This window comes from Tupaia chinensis, unplaced genomic scaffold (assembly GCF_000334495.1).
Source record: "Tupaia chinensis unplaced genomic scaffold, TupChi_1.0 Scaffold149831_1, whole genome shotgun sequence".
Classification (NCBI taxonomy): Eukaryota; Metazoa; Chordata; class Mammalia; order Scandentia; family Tupaiidae; genus Tupaia; species Tupaia belangeri.
Window position 1 is genome coordinate 1358981 of NW_006209676.1, and position 17287 is coordinate 1376267.

Genomic DNA, 17287 nt, shown 5'->3' on the forward strand with positions numbered 1-17287 from the left:
AAAAAGAACAACCAAAAAAAAAGAAAAAAAAAAAAAAAAGATCGCTTTAACAGCAGCAGCAGTTTCAGAGATGAATAGGGATGAGATAAGCACATGTTATAAACTGCTGACATTTTTAGGGACTGATGATCTTGGTTTACTGTGTTTGATTATTAGTTAAAGCATAATGTTTTAGATCTCTGAAAGCTCAAAGGCTTTTCTATTTGGTATATTAAAAGTTATAAGTACCTAGTTTTAGGTAGTTTTAGTTTCTGTTCAAAGCAGTAATTGTCATGTTTATTATTGCTCTATTTTCAAATAGTATTACTGTACTTGTGTGGTTGCTGCTGTTTGCTAAAGTGTTAAAATAGCATTAAGAGACTGTTCTCCTGTGTGACATTCTTTTTTTTTTTTTTTTTTAAGAATTATTTACCTTTATTTATTACTATTATTTTTCAGTGTGATTAGAGAGAGACAGAGAGAGGGAAAGTGAGAAAGCAAGCTACCAGGTCCAGGTCTCAAACTGCGGTCAGTCTTGTGGGAGGTCCAGTGCCTTTAACCACTACACCATCTGCTGTGTGGCATTTTTATCAGGTGCAAAAGCAACTATAAATTGTATTTAAAGATTTCTAATTGATTCATGGTCATTATATTGGTCAGTAGGTTCTCCTGTGTTTCACAAGAAATGTTCTTTATGCAAATCTCTTTTCTTAGCCTTTTCACTAATGTCCACCCAGAGCTGAAAGCTTATTGAAGCCACATTTTCTTTTTTAGAGAGATTTTCGCTATAGGGTGCATGCGCTCCCCAGACAGACGAGAGAGACATAGAGACAGAAAGCGAGAAATCACCCCCCAGGGGGGATGGTCACGCCGCAATCCCTTCTCCTCCATTCTCCTCTCGGGATCTTGGGCACGCACGCACACACGCCCGGCATGAGTTTTAAGCCACCGGGTCCAGGACGTGAACCGCGGTCGACTATGTGGGAGTCCAGTGACATAGCCATTACACTAACTGCTGGTTCCCTTGAAGCCACATTTTTATAGGACCATGGGATTTCAGTTGTGACCTACACTGAATTCCTTTTACTCTACCTTAACACACGTTATGTAGTAAAATTTTAGCAATATACTTGTGAAATGTTGAATTGAAAGAAACTTTAGAAATCATAAAGTACAGTTAGTCTGTCTGTAGATGAGTTACAGCTCACTAAACTGGGGTTAACTAAACTGATGATCGTTTTTCTTTCATTGTTTTACTGAGATATGAAATAGTAACATTTTAAAAATAGAATTATAAGGGGCCGGCAAAAGGCATGGTGCTTGGGGATGCTGGACTCACACATGGCCGGCCCTGGTTTGAATCCTGAACCTGATGGCTTGCTTTCTCCCTTTCCCTTTCTCTCTCTCTCTCTCTCTCTCCAGGTCCCTCTCTGATCAAATTAAAATAAATAAAGTTAAAATGATTTTTTAAGAAATAGAGTTATAAGATACTGAATCGAAAGAGGTTTGCAATATAGGTGAAATAATGGAAATTAAGAGTTCTGCCTAAATTAGATAATTTTCTCCTAGAACCAAAAGTGACATTTTTAAGCTATCCTAACTATGGCAGTCACTGATTTCAGATGACAAAGTACCTGGTATTTTAGATGCTCACGAAATAATAGGATAAATGGTACTTGAATGTGAGGACTGTAGTTTTCCCTATAGATAATGTGATCATAGAATATTTTTGTACAAACTGTGTTGCTTTTCAGAGGGACAGAGTTGCTATTGATAGGTATTCTGAAACAACAAGTTATATGAAAATAAGTTCTATGGTAACTTACTGCTTAGCAATAAGCTATTCCAAAACACTAAGAATAACCCAGGACATTTCTGGACTATCTGAAATATAGTTTCTTTCCTTATAGGCATATGGAATGATGAGGCTATTGTGACAGTCGTTTAAGAAAGAAAAGTAACAGCCACATTATTGATGTAGCTTAGATATCACCAAAGAGAGGTCATTCTTGGGGCATGAATGATAGCTTAAGTTTTTTGCTTGTTTATTCTTTGGTGTTCTTTAAGATCCACCAATGACCAGCTCTATTTCAGCAGAAGCTAAGGTCCAGTATAGGAGTGTTTGAAATTGTAGACTTAACAATATAGGATGATTTATTTGCATTGTGATTTGTCATGAAAGGAAGCATGATAAGAGTCCTTTACACAGTGAACTCCTTTAGTACATAATTACCTGACAGTTTAGCAGGTAGAAAAAACTTAAGATAAAATATTAGAAGTAACATTGAACCTAATTAAAGATGAATCACAGTAAACCTAGAAAAAAAGAAATTTTTTTTTTTTTGGAAAGATTTTTCACTGTAGGGCGCGTGCGCTCGCCAGACAGACAGAGACATAGAGACAGAAAGCGAGAAATCACCCCCCAGGGGGGATGGTCACGCCGCAATCCCTTCTCCTCCATTCTCCTCTCGGGATCTTGGGCACGCACGCACACACGCCCGGCGTGAGTTTTAAGCCACCGGGTCCAGGACACGAACCGCGGTCAACTACGTGGGAGTCCAGCGACATAGCCATTACGCTAACTGCTGGTTCCCAAAAGAAATTTTTTTTGAGAGGTTTTTGCTATAGGGTGCGTACACTCGCCAGAAAGACAGAGAGAGACAGAAAGCATTATGTCGCCAAGGAAGTTTGATTAGCTTGTTTTATAATATAAGCTTAGAGGAACGCCTGTAAGTATATTATAGTTAGATCTAGCAGAGTAAATCCACCTTCATATAAATATAATTTTATATATAATTTTTATTTGTATGTTATGTGTAATTTATAATTTTAGTATAAAATTTTAGTAATTTGTAATTTTAGTATAATTTTAATTATCCATCCATTGTGTCATACAGTGACTTTTACCTGTTAAAGATTTGACCTCTTTGTTTATCTAGTTCCTGAAGAGTACAAAGTATGCCTATAGGTACCTGACTTTCACACTTTTTTTTTAAAGGGAGATCTTTGCTGTAGGGCATGCGCACTCACTGGAGAAATAAAAAGACGGCAAAAAATCACCCCCCCCAGGAGGGATGGCCATCCAGCAAGCCCTTCTCCTCCATTCTCCCCTCAGGACTTAGGGCACACAATGTGCCCAGTGTGAATTTCAAGCCTCAGGGTCTGAGATTTAGACCACAGTTGGCCTTTCGGGAGTTCAGCAACAAACCATTATGCCACCTGCTGGTCCTTGATATTCACACTTTTTGTGAAATTATGACATAAACTATGTTTTTAGAAAATTTATTTTTTCTTTTATTTTTAAGGTTCTGGATTTTTTTTCAATCACAGAGATTTTGTTTTGCTGTAGTTTTTTGTTTTAATTTTGCCAGAGGGTGCATGCAGTCGCCAGAGAGAACAGGAAAGGGAGAGAGTATCTCCCCATGGGAAATGGTCAGACTGTAATCTCTTCTCCTGTATTTCTCTATCCTGTCAGGATTTGGGGCAAATACAGGCACCCAACATGTTTCTCAAGCTACCAAGGCCAGGACTCAAACTTCAGGGTCACCAATGTGGATCCAGGCCATGGAGCTGGCCCTCTAGGCCATTTAGCTGGCCCGGTCATGGATTTTATTTTTTTAGTAGCCATTGGAAATGTTTCAAGACTTGGGCTATCACTTAAGCTAGTAATTAAGGGAGCTTGATCCCACATGGCTGACCACAGTTTGAATCCAACCTGCACTACTTAAAAAACATACCAGGTACACGTGTGTACATGCCTTAGATCTCAGAAGGGTGGAGAAGGGGTTGCAGCATAACTAAGTATCCCCTATTTGGGGATACTTTCTCCCTCCTCTTTCTCTCTGTCTCTTGTTCTCTTAATTACAACAGAAAATAGCGAAACTAAAAAACAAAATGGAAACTGCCTCAAGGCCTTCCTCTTCCTCTTGCTCTTTATGGCTTCATTTTCCAATACTAACAGAAGATTCTTGGTGTAAAGTCTGAAAGATGACTATAACCTTTTGCCCTTATTGACCATGTTAACATGGATAAGCCTGTTATTATAGTAGAGATTTGAAACTAGAAAGTTCTGTGGCTATAACTGATACCTTAGGACAGATGATCAAACATATCAAGCCCATCTTTGGCTGAACATGTTCTAATTGTTTCTAATATTGGCAAATTTGAAACTTGATAAGACATGGGTTAATGCCCATCTGGTATACACTTTGAGCTTGAAACAACTGGTCATTTGCATTAACAGGATGTGTTCCACTGTCTACCACTTTATAATCAGAAAAATACTGAGTCATCAGAAAAGGCATGATCCATTTTTGCATAGAAAAATACATCATGACTTTTCCGACAACCCAATCTGCATTAATACTGGTTACCACAAACACAGCATTTCTGATAGAAACAGTGACAACATGCTAGAGCTAAATTTTAATATGCCTTTGTTCAAGGTATGAAAAAAAGTCATCCTTAAGAATGCTGATGCTAATAGAATTATACTGCTTATTGCTTTGATTATACCATCAGTTTCTTCACTGAAACCCTCAAGCTAAATTATTAGTGAAGATTAAAAAGCTGTTACCAGTTTACCAGAACAGTGAGGAATTTGTGGAAGCTGTAAAGTATTTGTGGAAACTATAAAAGACAAGACCAACTACAAATTCTGTTAGCATTATGTAACCCATAGTTCCATGAGGCAAAAACAGAATTTTTTTCTTAAAACCAAGATATTCTGGTAGAGCTCTAAAGTGCATCAAAGATGAATGCAGCATAGGCTAGTAAAGAAGTAACGTCTGCATAGTAATTAAGTGGCTGCCCTTTAGCTGAGCATGTTCATTACTTTGAAAATGCTAGTTCATGCATTCGGGAGGTAGATAGTGAGTCTGAGAAGAGAAGTAGTGAATGCCCAAGATAATTTATGGTCACCATAGGGACAGGAGTGTTTTTTTTTTTTTTTTTTTTTGAGAGATTTTCACTGTAGGGCGCATGCACTCGCCAGACAGACAGAGAGAGACATAGAGACAGAAAGTGAGAAATCACCCCCCAGGGGGGATGGTCACGCCGCAATCCCTTCTCCTCCATTCTCCTCTCAGGATCTTGGGCACGCACGCACACGTGCCCGGCGTGAGTTTTAAGCCACCGGGTCCGGGACACGAACCGCGATCGACCACGTGGGAGTCCAGCGACATAGCCATTACGCTAACTGCTGGTTCCCAGGGACAGGAGGTTTTTGTATTCAAAAGATAAAATTGTATACTTGCATAATAGAGAGAAAGCCTGCTTAGTAATAGATCCCTTCTTAATAGTTTCCTGCACAACCAAGGGAACCAGAACCTTGCAGTCAGCAAGGGATTCTTACTGACAAGTTTTTAAAATATTATTGATACTTCATAATTTTTATGTTTATGACATACAATTTGATAGTATAGATTGTGTAATGATCAAATCAGAGTAATTAGCATATCTGGTGAACAATATTTTTGAGTCTAGGCTCATTTAACATATAAACTAGCAACTGAAAGGAAAAAAAAAAAAAAACAGTAACATAAAAAAGAAACCCAAACCCCAATATATTGGTAAAAAGATTTCATTAATACCCCCAAATATAAGAAGAGGTTACTATGAAAGAGGAAGAGTTCATAGAAATTAAAACCTTGACCAGCTTCGTGATTAAGAGAACTGGTCAACTTGAAAAACATATGAGGTGCATGTGATGCCCAGATGAATGTATGCCCAAAATCCCAAAAAGAGGGAGAGATAGAGAAGGGATTGGGAATGTAGCCAACATTTCCCATCGTCTTCAATCTATCTTTCTCTGAGGAGCGAATGCCCCCTCTGGCAGATTAACATAAAGAAAACAGATTAAAAACTTGAGGGATCAGCAGATGGTGTGGAGGTTAAGGCTGGACTCCCACATGGTGAACTAGAGTTCTCATTTTTTCTCTCCTGCTCTCTGTGTTTTTATGGTCCAAATTAAATAATGTAATTTAAAAAAAAAAAAAAAAACCTTGATTTCAGGGCTAGCAGGTAGCATGGGCACGCACGCACACGCGCCCGGCATGAGTTTAAGCCACCGGGTCCGGGACTGGAACCGTGGTCGACTATGTGGGAGTCCAGCAACATAGCCATTACGCTAACTGCTGGTCCCTTTTGTTTTTAATGTGCTATAGGGCACATGTGCTCACTAGAGAGAAGACAGGGAGGTGGAGGGGGGGTGAGAAAGCAAACTGCCAGGTCCAGGTCTCAAAACGTGTTCAACCATGTGGGAGTGTAGTGCCCTAACCACCTGCTAGCCCTTTCAGAAAGTAATTTAAAAGAAGAACGAAACAACATGTATGAATAAGAAAGTAAGAGCTGGAAGATACAGTTTAAGAAGTTTTATTGTATATCTAATAGAGCTCTGTAAAGACAACAGAGAGAATGGAGGGGAGAAACCAATGAAAAGATATGCATTCAGAAAGTTTATACCCATAAACTGTATGCAAAGGATTATTTGAAGATTTTTCCAGACAAATGAAAAATGGGTTCAAAAGGAAAACAAGGGATATAAAAAAAATAGTGGTGGGAAAATCTTAAAAAAAAAAAAAAAAAAAAAAAAAAACGGAACTAAGCCTAGAAAGTCTGGCGGTGAAGTATAAGACAGTGATCTAAAAATTACACTTAAAATGTAGGAGTTAATTACTTTAGTAATCCCAATAAATGTGAATAGATTACCATGATTTATTAAAAGACAGATTGTTATCTGGGAATTGTAGAAGAAAAAGAAAAATAACTATATGCTTTTATAAATATATTAATAAAAGTAACACAAGATGTTTATAAGTAAAATTCTGGGGCCTGCCTGTGGGGTGATGTTTAAGGAGGCTGGATCCCACATGGTCAACAACACAGTTTGAATCCTGGACCCAACAGCTTGAAAAACATCAAAAAGCATGTGTGTGGATGCCCAAAATCCTGGCAGGAGGGAGAAATGGAGGAAAAGGGATGTGCTTTGGCCATTCCTCATGGGGGTTCTTTTTTTAATCTGTATGGAGAATGGATATAACTGGGGCCAGCAGATTGTATGGTGGTTAAGGTGCTGGGCTCTCACATGAGGGACTGTAGTTCAAGTCCCAGATCTGGTAACTTACTTTTTAACTTTCCTCCCCTTTCTCTGTATGTGTCTCTGGTGAGTATATATGCCCTATAGCAAATTAGAAATAATAATAAATAAAATTATATAAATGATTCTTTAAAGTAAACATAAGAATGGATATAACTAACAGATGCTTACAGAGAGACAGCAGACTGGGTCAGCAGGTGTTGTGGTTAAGGCACTGGATCTCACATGTCTAACTCCATGGTTCAAAGTCCCAGACCTGGTGACTTGAAAATCATGCTGAGTGCATGAGCATGCATGCTCAAAATCCCAAGAGGACAATGGAGGAAAAGGGATTGCAGTGTAGGCATCTTCTTTGGGGAGTGATTTTTCACTTTCCCTGTCTCCATCTCTGGCAGGGGCATGCACCTTATATTAAAAACTGAAAGAAAGAAGAAAAAAGCAGAGGAAACAATATTATAAAAGTAAAACCAGAATTGAAGATCAAAAGCATTAAGTGGGACAGAAAGGGGATATATTATATTTATAGCAGGTACACTCTACCAAATATGTAACATAATTGTAAATCATTATATACTTTTGCTACAGAAATACATGTTTTCTGAGACCAGCAGATGGTGTAATGATCACGTTGCTGGACTCCCACGTAGTCAACTGCGGTTCAAGTCTTGGATCCAGCAGCCTAAACTCATTCCAGGTGCATGTGCGTGCTTGCCCAAGATCCCAAGAGGAGAATGGAGGAGAAGGGATTGTGGTGTGGCCATTCTCCCTGGGGGGTGATTTCTTGCTTTCTGTCTCTCTGGTAAACACACATGCCCTATAGCAGAAATCTCTTGGGGGGAAAAAAAAAGGAAGGAAGGGAGAAAAAGAAAGGGAGAAAGAAAGACAGACATGTATACATAGTCAGGCATAAAAGTTATTGGGGCCACAGGTCTGGTGGCTTGCTTTCTCACTTTCTCTCTCTTGGTTGCTCTCTCTCTGGTGTGCACACGTGCCCTATATCAAATTAATAATAATAAGCATAAATAATTATTTGAAAAAAGTACATTGATTTAGCATGAGTTCATGTGTGTTTTAACATATACATAAAAGTTTACTTATTCGGAACCAGCAAATGCCATGATGATTAAGGCACTGGACTCCCATGTTGCCAACCACAGCTCGAGTCCCAGACCCAGCAGCTTGAAAATCACACTGAGCACATGTGCATGTGTGCCCAAATTACCAGAAGGAGAAGGGATAAGGGATTACGGCATGACCATTCCCTCTTGGGAGGGATTATTTCTCACTTTCCTTCTCTCTGTCTTTGTCTCTCCAGTGAGTGTGTGCACCTATGACAAAAACCTTAAAAAAAATTTACTTTTTCAAATATACAAGAGGTTTCCAAAAACTTCATTAAAAAGTGCCTTAAATATGAATAAAATATGGTTATAATTTTCTATGAAAATATACTTCATACTTTATTTTCTTTTTCCCTGAACCTTTTGAAGTCCTTATATACAATTCCTAAACATTTAAGTATATTCACTTTGCCATGCAATCATCATTGACATCTATCTTCAGATAGCTGAGACTTCAAAGCCACAACTTTAACATATCTTCCCTAATTGAAACTGCACTTGTTAAACTAATGAATTTTCATTTCTGAATAGATTTTAATAGCAACAGTTTGGAAGCTTTTTTGGCTACATTAAAAAAAAAAAAAAAACTTTGTTACCAACTAATGTACCATTTGTGCTTATCCATGTTGGAGTGATACTACTAATAGTCTAAAAAGTGTTTCCCCAGGAAATGTGAGTTTGGGAAGTTTGAAGATACCTTGCTGCAAACTTTTACTCATGTTCTTTTCAAGCAGAGATGCTAGTCAGTATCATCTACCCTTGTTTTGCCAGAATTCATAGGTAGATTATGTGTAGTATGTGGTTTTCTTGAGGCATTTCTGGAGCCAGATTGTGAGATTCTGTAATGCAATAGAAAACAAGTACAGAATTAAGGTCAAAGAAGGAAGTATACTAGTCATCAGAAGCTAAAAATAGTAAGACTGAGGAAGAAAACCAATTCAAGTGCCCAATATTCTGAAATCACAGTAAATAACTCAAAGGTGTAGAAAAGTGACTTTCATACTTTTTGAGCCACTACCCATGAGAAATTAGTTCTCTTACAAGTACAAGCACATGTAACATGTATCTGGGGACAAGGGGATGGGGGAGAGGGAAAGTGCTCGGTGGTTAAGGCAGCTGGATCTCACATGGCCAACCATACAATTTGAGTCCTGAACCCAGTGGTTTGAGAAACAAAACAAGCATGTGTCCAAAATCCTGAAAGGAGGAAGAGATGGAGAAGAGATAGTATGTGACTGTCCATCAAAGGAGATGCTTTCTTCTGTCTTTGTCTTTAGTAAGTACACATGCCCTCTAGCAAAAAGTAAATAAGCAAATAAAAAGAGGCAATCTGAAGTAGTAAAAGACATACTAGGTACCAGCAGTTAGCGTAATGGCTATGTCGCTGGACTCCCATGTAGTCGACTGCGGCTCAAGTCCCGGACCCGGTGGCTTAAAACTCACACTGGGTATGTGTGTGTGCATGCCCAAGATCCCGAGAGAATGGAGGAGAAGGGATTGTGACTTGGCCATCCTCCCTAGGGGCTCATTTCTCGCTTTCTGTCTCTCTGACTGTTTGGCGAGTGCACGCACCCTATAGCAAAAACCTCTCCAAAAAAAAAAAAGACATACTCATCTAGCTTATAATTTCAGGAATTCTGCTAGCTAGCAGTACAGTTTTCTTATCTATAAATAATGTCACCGGATTAGAAGATTTTTAATCTTATCGTTGTAAATGTTTAAAAATCGATTCTAGGGACCAGCAGTTAGCGTAATGGCTATGTCGCTGGACTCTCATGTAGTTGACCGCAGTTCACGTCCCGGACCCGGTGGCTTAAAACTCATGCCGGGCACATGTGCGTGCCTGTCCAAGATCCCGAGAGGAGAAGGGATTGCAGTGTGGCCATCCCCGCTGAAGGGTGATTCTTGCTTTCTGTCTCTCTGTCTCTGTCTGTCTGGCTAGCACACGCGCCCTATAGCAAAAACCTCTTCAAAAAAAAAAATCAGTTCTACATACTATGTCCTCATAGTGGAATATGAATATGTATTCTTCTCTAAATGGGTCATAATACTCATTGAGACTATGACATTTTAATTGTAAAAAAGCTCTAAATACTATTTTTCTTATTTTTTAAATTTTTTCTATTTTAGTTTATAGTTATTTAATTGTCATATGACTTTGTGGGACACAATATAAATTTTCAAAGCCAGCATGCAGTGCGTGATAATCAAATCAAAGATGCCATATCCATCATTTCCACAAAGAACACATTAGAAATACACATAAGATTGGCAGTGGCTATTTTTTTTTATGAGTGGTGATATGCTGTTCCACAACCCAATTGCACTGTCTACCTACATTCCTACATCTGTTAAGTGTTTTATTTCCCTGATCTCCTCCTATCCTGCCCACCCCTCACCCCCTATTCAGTCTCTGATATCTACAGTTGTCCTCTCTATTTCTGTGTCTTCAGATGTTTACATTTCTGCCATCAAGTGCAGGTTTTAGTGTATATATATATTAAGTGAAGACATTCAGTATGTGACTTTCATAGTCTAGTTTATTTCACCTAGCATTGCATCTTCTAGATTCACCTACTTTGTATCAAATGACAGGATCTGATTGTTCTTTATGACTGAGTAGTATTCCACTGTGTATATGTGCCACACTTCTTTTTTTTTAAAAAAAAAGATTTTATTTAAATTTATTTGTTTGTTTACTTACTTACTTGTTTTAAGTTGACCAGAGAGAGAGGGAGAGAAAGCAAGCAAGCGTCCAGTCCAGGACTTCAACCGTGGTCGACTATGTGGGAGTCCAACACCCTCAACCATCACACCACTTGCTGGCCCCTATGTGCCACACTTCTATCCAGGCATCAGTTATTGTACACTTAAGTTGATTCCATGTCTTAGCTGTTATGAATAATGCTGTCATAAACATGGATGTGGAAGTGTCTTTCCAGTTGAGTGATTTCTTGTCTTTTGGGTGAATGCCCAGGGACGGGATTACTGGTAGCTCTATTTGAAAATTTTTGAGGAACTCCATATTGTTTTCCACAATGGGGTAGTTTTCTTATTAATTTTTTTTTTAAATCACTCTTGATTTGTTATTTTTAGTTACACGAACATGCGGCCTACCTGGTTGACAGTTTATGGGAAAGCTCTCAAGAATTGTTGAAAGACTGGGAATGTATGACAGAGTTACTGCTAGAAGAACCTGTTCAAGGAGAAGAAGGTACAGTATTTTGACAAGTTGATTTACACATTATTGTGATTATATTGATAATTATTTTCCTATGCGGATCACTTTTTAAAAATGAATACTTGCAAGCATGCTGTGTCTTTTACAAAGAGAATAGTTTGTTTCCTGTAACAAGTGTATAAAATCTTTATATATGCCACATAAGTTTTTAAAATTCATATAAATTGCAACAGCAGATGGTATAACGGTTATGTCACTGGACTCCCACCTAGTGGACTACAGTCCAAGTCCCGGACCCGGTAGCTTGAAGCTCACACAGGGAACATGTATATGTGTGCCCAAAATCCCGAGAAGAGAATGGAGGAGAAGGGATTGTGGTGTGATCATCCCTCCCAGGGAGGTGGGGGTGACTTCTTACCTTCTGTCTCTCTGTCTCTCCAGCAGGATCTCACGCCCTACCGCAAAAATCTCTCTTAAATACAAAATTTTATATAAATGTATAACAGTCAAAAATTTATTGTAAATAAGGCTCATAGCGAATTGAACATGGACTTCAGAATCAGAAGAAAGACAGATTCAGATTTTTTTATTGTATTTCCTGTTACTTATGTTCTTAATTTTCATACTTTTTAGTTTGCCTTTCTCTGTAATACAGAGATTATGTTCCTTTTATACTTTATATGGTGGTTGTATTATATGAGAGAGTATATTTTTCATTTCCTTTTCTACTCCCCCTACCCTCTTATATGTCAGTCCTACAGGGCTAAACAGAGCAGAAAGAGCACCATCCCCTGCAGTTGACTACATAAATAAGTTACCAGGAAAGTAAACATCTCCTAATGTACTTTCCAGGCTGTGATGCCAGTTGGTATCATTTATCTGACTTTCATAAAATTCAGTGACAGAAACAGCAAGTATGTGTTATACCCAAATACCAGCAAGTTGACTTCAAATGCCTCTTTTAAACTTGACTCAAAATATTTGCCTTATAACCTCATTCTTTTTTTTTTTTTTTTGAGAGATTTTCACTGTAGGGCGCGTGCGCTCGCCAGACAGACAGAGAGAGACATAGAGACAGAAAGCGAGAAATCACCCCCCAGGGGGAATGGTCACACCGCAATCCCTTTTCCTCCATTCTCCTCTCGGGATCTTGGGCACGCACGCACACGCACCCGGCGTGAGTTTTAAGCCACCGGGTGCGGGACACGAACCGCGGTCGACTACGAGGGAGTCCAGCGACATAGCCATTACGCTAACTGCTGGTTCCATAACCTCATTCTTTATCTGTGCTGCAATTCTCTCCCAAACTTTTCCTAGACCTTCTTTCAAGGTCGAACTTACTATACTGTAGTTAGCTCTACCTTTTGTTATTATTACTTCATGTGGTTTTTTTTCTCCCATGATAGCATTAAGTAAGAGTATGACTCTGTTTCTTAATTTACCTGGAGCTCTGTGCACTAGTTTAAAATCTCACCAGTATTCTGGTTTCCTTCGCTTTTGTGATCATAGAATATTGAGCATACATCTGTATTTTTTTCTCTTTACTTTTATACATGTTCCTGCTAAGTACACTGACTTCATACATTCTCATTCTAACGTATGGTAATATTTTATTGATGAAAATCAAGTCATCTTCTAATTGCTGTTACTTAATCATCACTTGAATAAAGGACCCAGCTTTATTGTAGAGTGGTACACTATCCATTTTCCTTCCTTTCGTCATGGTTATAAAATTCGAAAATTACCAAAGTGTGTTAGAACTTACTGTTTCTGATTCCAAATCATCTTATTTTATATTACTCCATGCTCTATAAGGTTATGCTGAAGATGAAGGGAGACAGAGGATATAAAAATAAGGGATAGGGGGCTGGCAGGTGGGGTGGTGGCTAAAGGGCTGGACACTCCCACATAGCCAACACAGTTCAAGTCCTGGATCCAGTGGCTTGTTTTCTTGCTTTCTCTCTCTCTGGTCAAACTAACATAAATGAATGAATAAATAAAGTTAAATAAATAATTCTTCAAAAAAAAAAATAAGGGATGAATAGCCAAGGTGGTCTGCTTTGATCATTTTTTTCACTTGCATGTAAATATATGTGAGGCAATAAATAATATTTACTAAGACTTATTAAGTTGTGGTCTGGATGGATTTGCCTTATTAAAATTACTGTGTAATACTGTTTCATTATGGTTTCAGTTCAGTTGACCTTTGAATTCTTGTCAAGAGATTGGTTTGATTTGTCTAGGATCTGGTTGGTCTGATTTTAGCTAGAAAAGTGACTAATGAGATGGAGCATTTTTTAAAGTTTCAGGGTATGATTAAATCTGGGTAGACAAGGCCTGGAAAATTAGGCATAACAAATTTAGAACTGTATCTATGTAATGAGTTCACTTTTTCTGTGTATTTCTTCATCTGCATGCTCTGCCACCTATAAACTCTGGCATGGCATCCAAGTCACTTTCTGTGTTAGTGTTTTATAATATTTTATGATAACAAAATGCTGTTGGTAAGTTGTGTTTTTTGCTTGTTGTTTTTCTTTTTTTTTTTTTTTTTTTTTCACAGATTTTTTGCTGTAGGGCACATAAACTTACTGGAGAGATGGAGAGAGAAAGTGAGAAATCACCTCCTAGGGGATATGGCCAAGCCACAATCACTTCTCCTCTGTTCTCCTCTGGGGATTTTGGGAAACGCACACAGTGTGAGTTTCAAGCCTCTAGGTTTGGGACTTGATTAGTCATGTGGGAGTCCAGTGCCTCAACCACTATACCACCTCCTGGCCCCAGTAAGTTGTTTTTTTAAGACTAATTAGAAATGAAGTTACTTTCTGATATGTAGTATGTGATAGAATTTTTGTTAAGAGAAGTGTGGCTAGTAATTGGAGATACAGGACTAAAATTTGGGCCTGTATGTTCATTGTACAGTGAAATCAGACTGCTGAATAAATTTTTAGTATAATATGAGGGTCTAGGTTCTTGCTAACAGATTTGCCACCAGGTAATAAACTATAATAAAGTTATTTAACTTCTCTGAGTCAGCCTTTTCAACTATAAAATGAGACCTTTGACTAGATGATAATCTTCTTCGATCATTTCTAGTGGTAAAATTCTATGATCCAGTTGATGGAATAATCAGTAATGAGTAATGGAACTCGTTTTTTTTTTTGGAGAGGTTTTTCACTATAGGGCTCATGCTCTCGCCAGACAGACAGAGAGAGACATAGAGACAGAAAGCGAGAAATCACCCCCCAGGGGGGATGGTCACGCCGCAATCCCTTCTCCTCCATTCTCCTCTCGGGATCTTGGGCACGCACGCACACGCGCCCAGCATGAGTTTTAAGCCCCCGGGTCCGGGACATGAACTGCGGTCGACTACGTGGGAGTCTAGCAACATAGCCATTACACTAACTGCTGGTTCCCAGTAATGAAACTCTTCAAAACAAGAATTATTTATTTATAATATTAAAAATATTTACTGACTTTTTTTTTTTATGTTTTTGTCATAGGGCATGTGTGTTTGTCAGAGAGAGACAGAGAGAGGGAAAGTGAGAAATCACTCCCTAAGGGAGATGGCCATGCCACAATTTCTTCCCCTCCATTCTCTTGGGATTTAGGGCAACCATGCACATGTGTCCGGCATGATTTCAAGCCACCGAGTCTAGGACTCGAACTGTATTTGACCATGTAGAAGTCCAGGATGTTAACCACCACGCCACCTGCTGGCCCCTTTACTTTATGTTTGCCAAATGTGCCAAATGCTGACAATAAGGTTTTTTTTTTTAATTATTTTATTTTATTTTATTTATTCATTCATTTATTTTTTAATTTGACTAGAGGGAGACAGAGAGAGAGAGACAAAGTGAGAAAGCAAGCCACCAGGTCCAGGACTTGAATCGTGGTCAGCCATGTGGGAATATCCAGCACCAACCACCACGCCACCTGCTAGTTCCCAATGATAAGGTATTAAATTACATCAGCTCACTGCCCATATGGAATTTACAGATCAAAATCAAGGAAATAATCCAATTTATTTTAAGAAGTTAATAAATGTTTGTAGGGGATCATAATTAGGAAAGTCCTGATGGAAAGTCTCCTGACAGAAGACCTTTTTAAAGAGGCCATCTATGAGTTAAACAGAATTAGGGACAAGCCTTGGTAATTGTCAAAAAGAGGTAGATAGAGAAAAGAGCAACTGCAGAGCTCTGACGCATGGATGATACATTCTAGGACCTGAATAACTAGAGAACAGTTGAGTCAGTGGTACAAGATGAGATCAAAGCAGAGGTCAGATGATGCAAAACATTTTAGTTTATAAGTGAATTTATTTAGTTTATTCTAAATATAATAAGGTGCCATGGAGGATTTTAATTGGAGCAATGTGATCCAAATTATATGCTAAGAAAAATGCATTTTATAAATAAGGAGTGGGAGAGGCAGAAGACTCATTATGTAATTTATGCAGCAGTCTATATAAGAAATGACAATAAAAATATAAAAGAAGATTGCTTTTTAAAAGAAGGAAAGAACCTATGACTGAGTTAAAGATTGTAGATAGTGGACAAAAGTAGAAAGGGCAAGAGAGAGCTAACACTCTTAACTAGCTATACAAAGGATAAAAGATAATTTTTATAAGCCTAGTAAAGAGGGTGTTCAAGAGATTCATGGTTAGCATCATATGCTGCAAAGGAGAAAAAGGACTATGCAGAGATGATAAGGTCATTGGTGGCTTTAAAGCGTTTTACTTTCCTGTGATGGTAGAGAGAGAAGCCAGAGTGCAAGGTTATAAGAATAGAACCTGTAGTGAGGAAATGAAGATGATGTGCCAGTAGGGTTCCCAAGGGTTAGAAAGTGTAGTTATCTGGTAATTCATACTGTAAAAAGCTACCCATTTGTTTAAATCACAGTTGCTCTTTGGCACTTGTATGTGACTTAAGGCTTACGTTGCTTTCAATTTTACTATGTGGTTTTACTGTCGGGTCCCAAAATGGATTTCAATTAAATTTTGACTGCTTTCGAGTTTTCTTTACCTCCCCATTCAAAAAGCATTTCTAGGGAACCAGCAGTTAGTGTAATGGCTATGTCGCTGGACTCCCACGTAGTCGACCACGGTTCGCGTCTCGGACCCGGTGGCTTAAATCTCACGCTGGGCGCGTGTGCGTGCGTGCCCAAGATCCCGAGAGGAGAATGGAGGAGAAGGGATTGCGGCGTGACCATCCCCCCTGGGGGGTGATTTCTCGCTTTCTGTCTCTATGTCTCTGTCTGTCTGGCAAGCGCACGCGCCCTATAGCGAACCCTCTCCAAAAAAAAAAAAAAAAGGCATTTCTAAATGAATGGTTTCAAATGATAAATTTGAAAACAAAATTGATGCCATTGTGTAAGATTGTATTATATTTCAGCACTAATATGGATTTACTAATATGCATTTTACTAAAGAATGTTTCTGTTTTTGAGATAAGTGGTTCCTTCTGTCCTCACTTTCCATAGGACTAGATTTTCTTCCTAAATAAAACAAAACTTATTTTCTTGCCAAATAAAATTATATGTATATGGACAACTTCATAGGTCCACTATCCTCAGTAAGTATAGAAAATTGTGAAATTATGGAATCATAAAAACATAAAATTAGTTTTTATTGTGTGGGACACTTTTTTGTATTATTCGGCATTAGATCATAGTGATATAGATAGAGAAGCCAAAGTTGTTAAATGTGTTTCCTAAGACAATTAAAATGTTAAAACCGGGGCCGGCAGGTGGCGTGGTGGTTAGGGTGCTGGACTCCCACATGCCTAACCACAGTTTGAGTACTGGATCTGGTGGCTTGCTTTCTCTCTTTCTTTCTTTCTCCCTCCCTCCTTTCATTTCCTCCCTCTCTCTTTCTCTCTCTCTCTTTCTCTCTCTCTCTCTTTGTCTCTCTCTCTA

The 17287-nt window shown here is 38.5% G+C and overlaps 1 protein-coding gene across 1 annotated transcript in view; it reads left to right on the top strand.

Annotated features, from left to right (window-relative positions):
* Positions 1-17287, top strand: part of STAG1 (STAG1 cohesin complex component) — a 314569-nt gene that overhangs the window by 191815 nt on the left and 105467 nt on the right. The window contains 1 exon segment of the mRNA XM_027769480.1: positions 11290-11407. Coding sequence (XP_027625281.1) covers positions 11290-11407 — 118 coding nt within the window.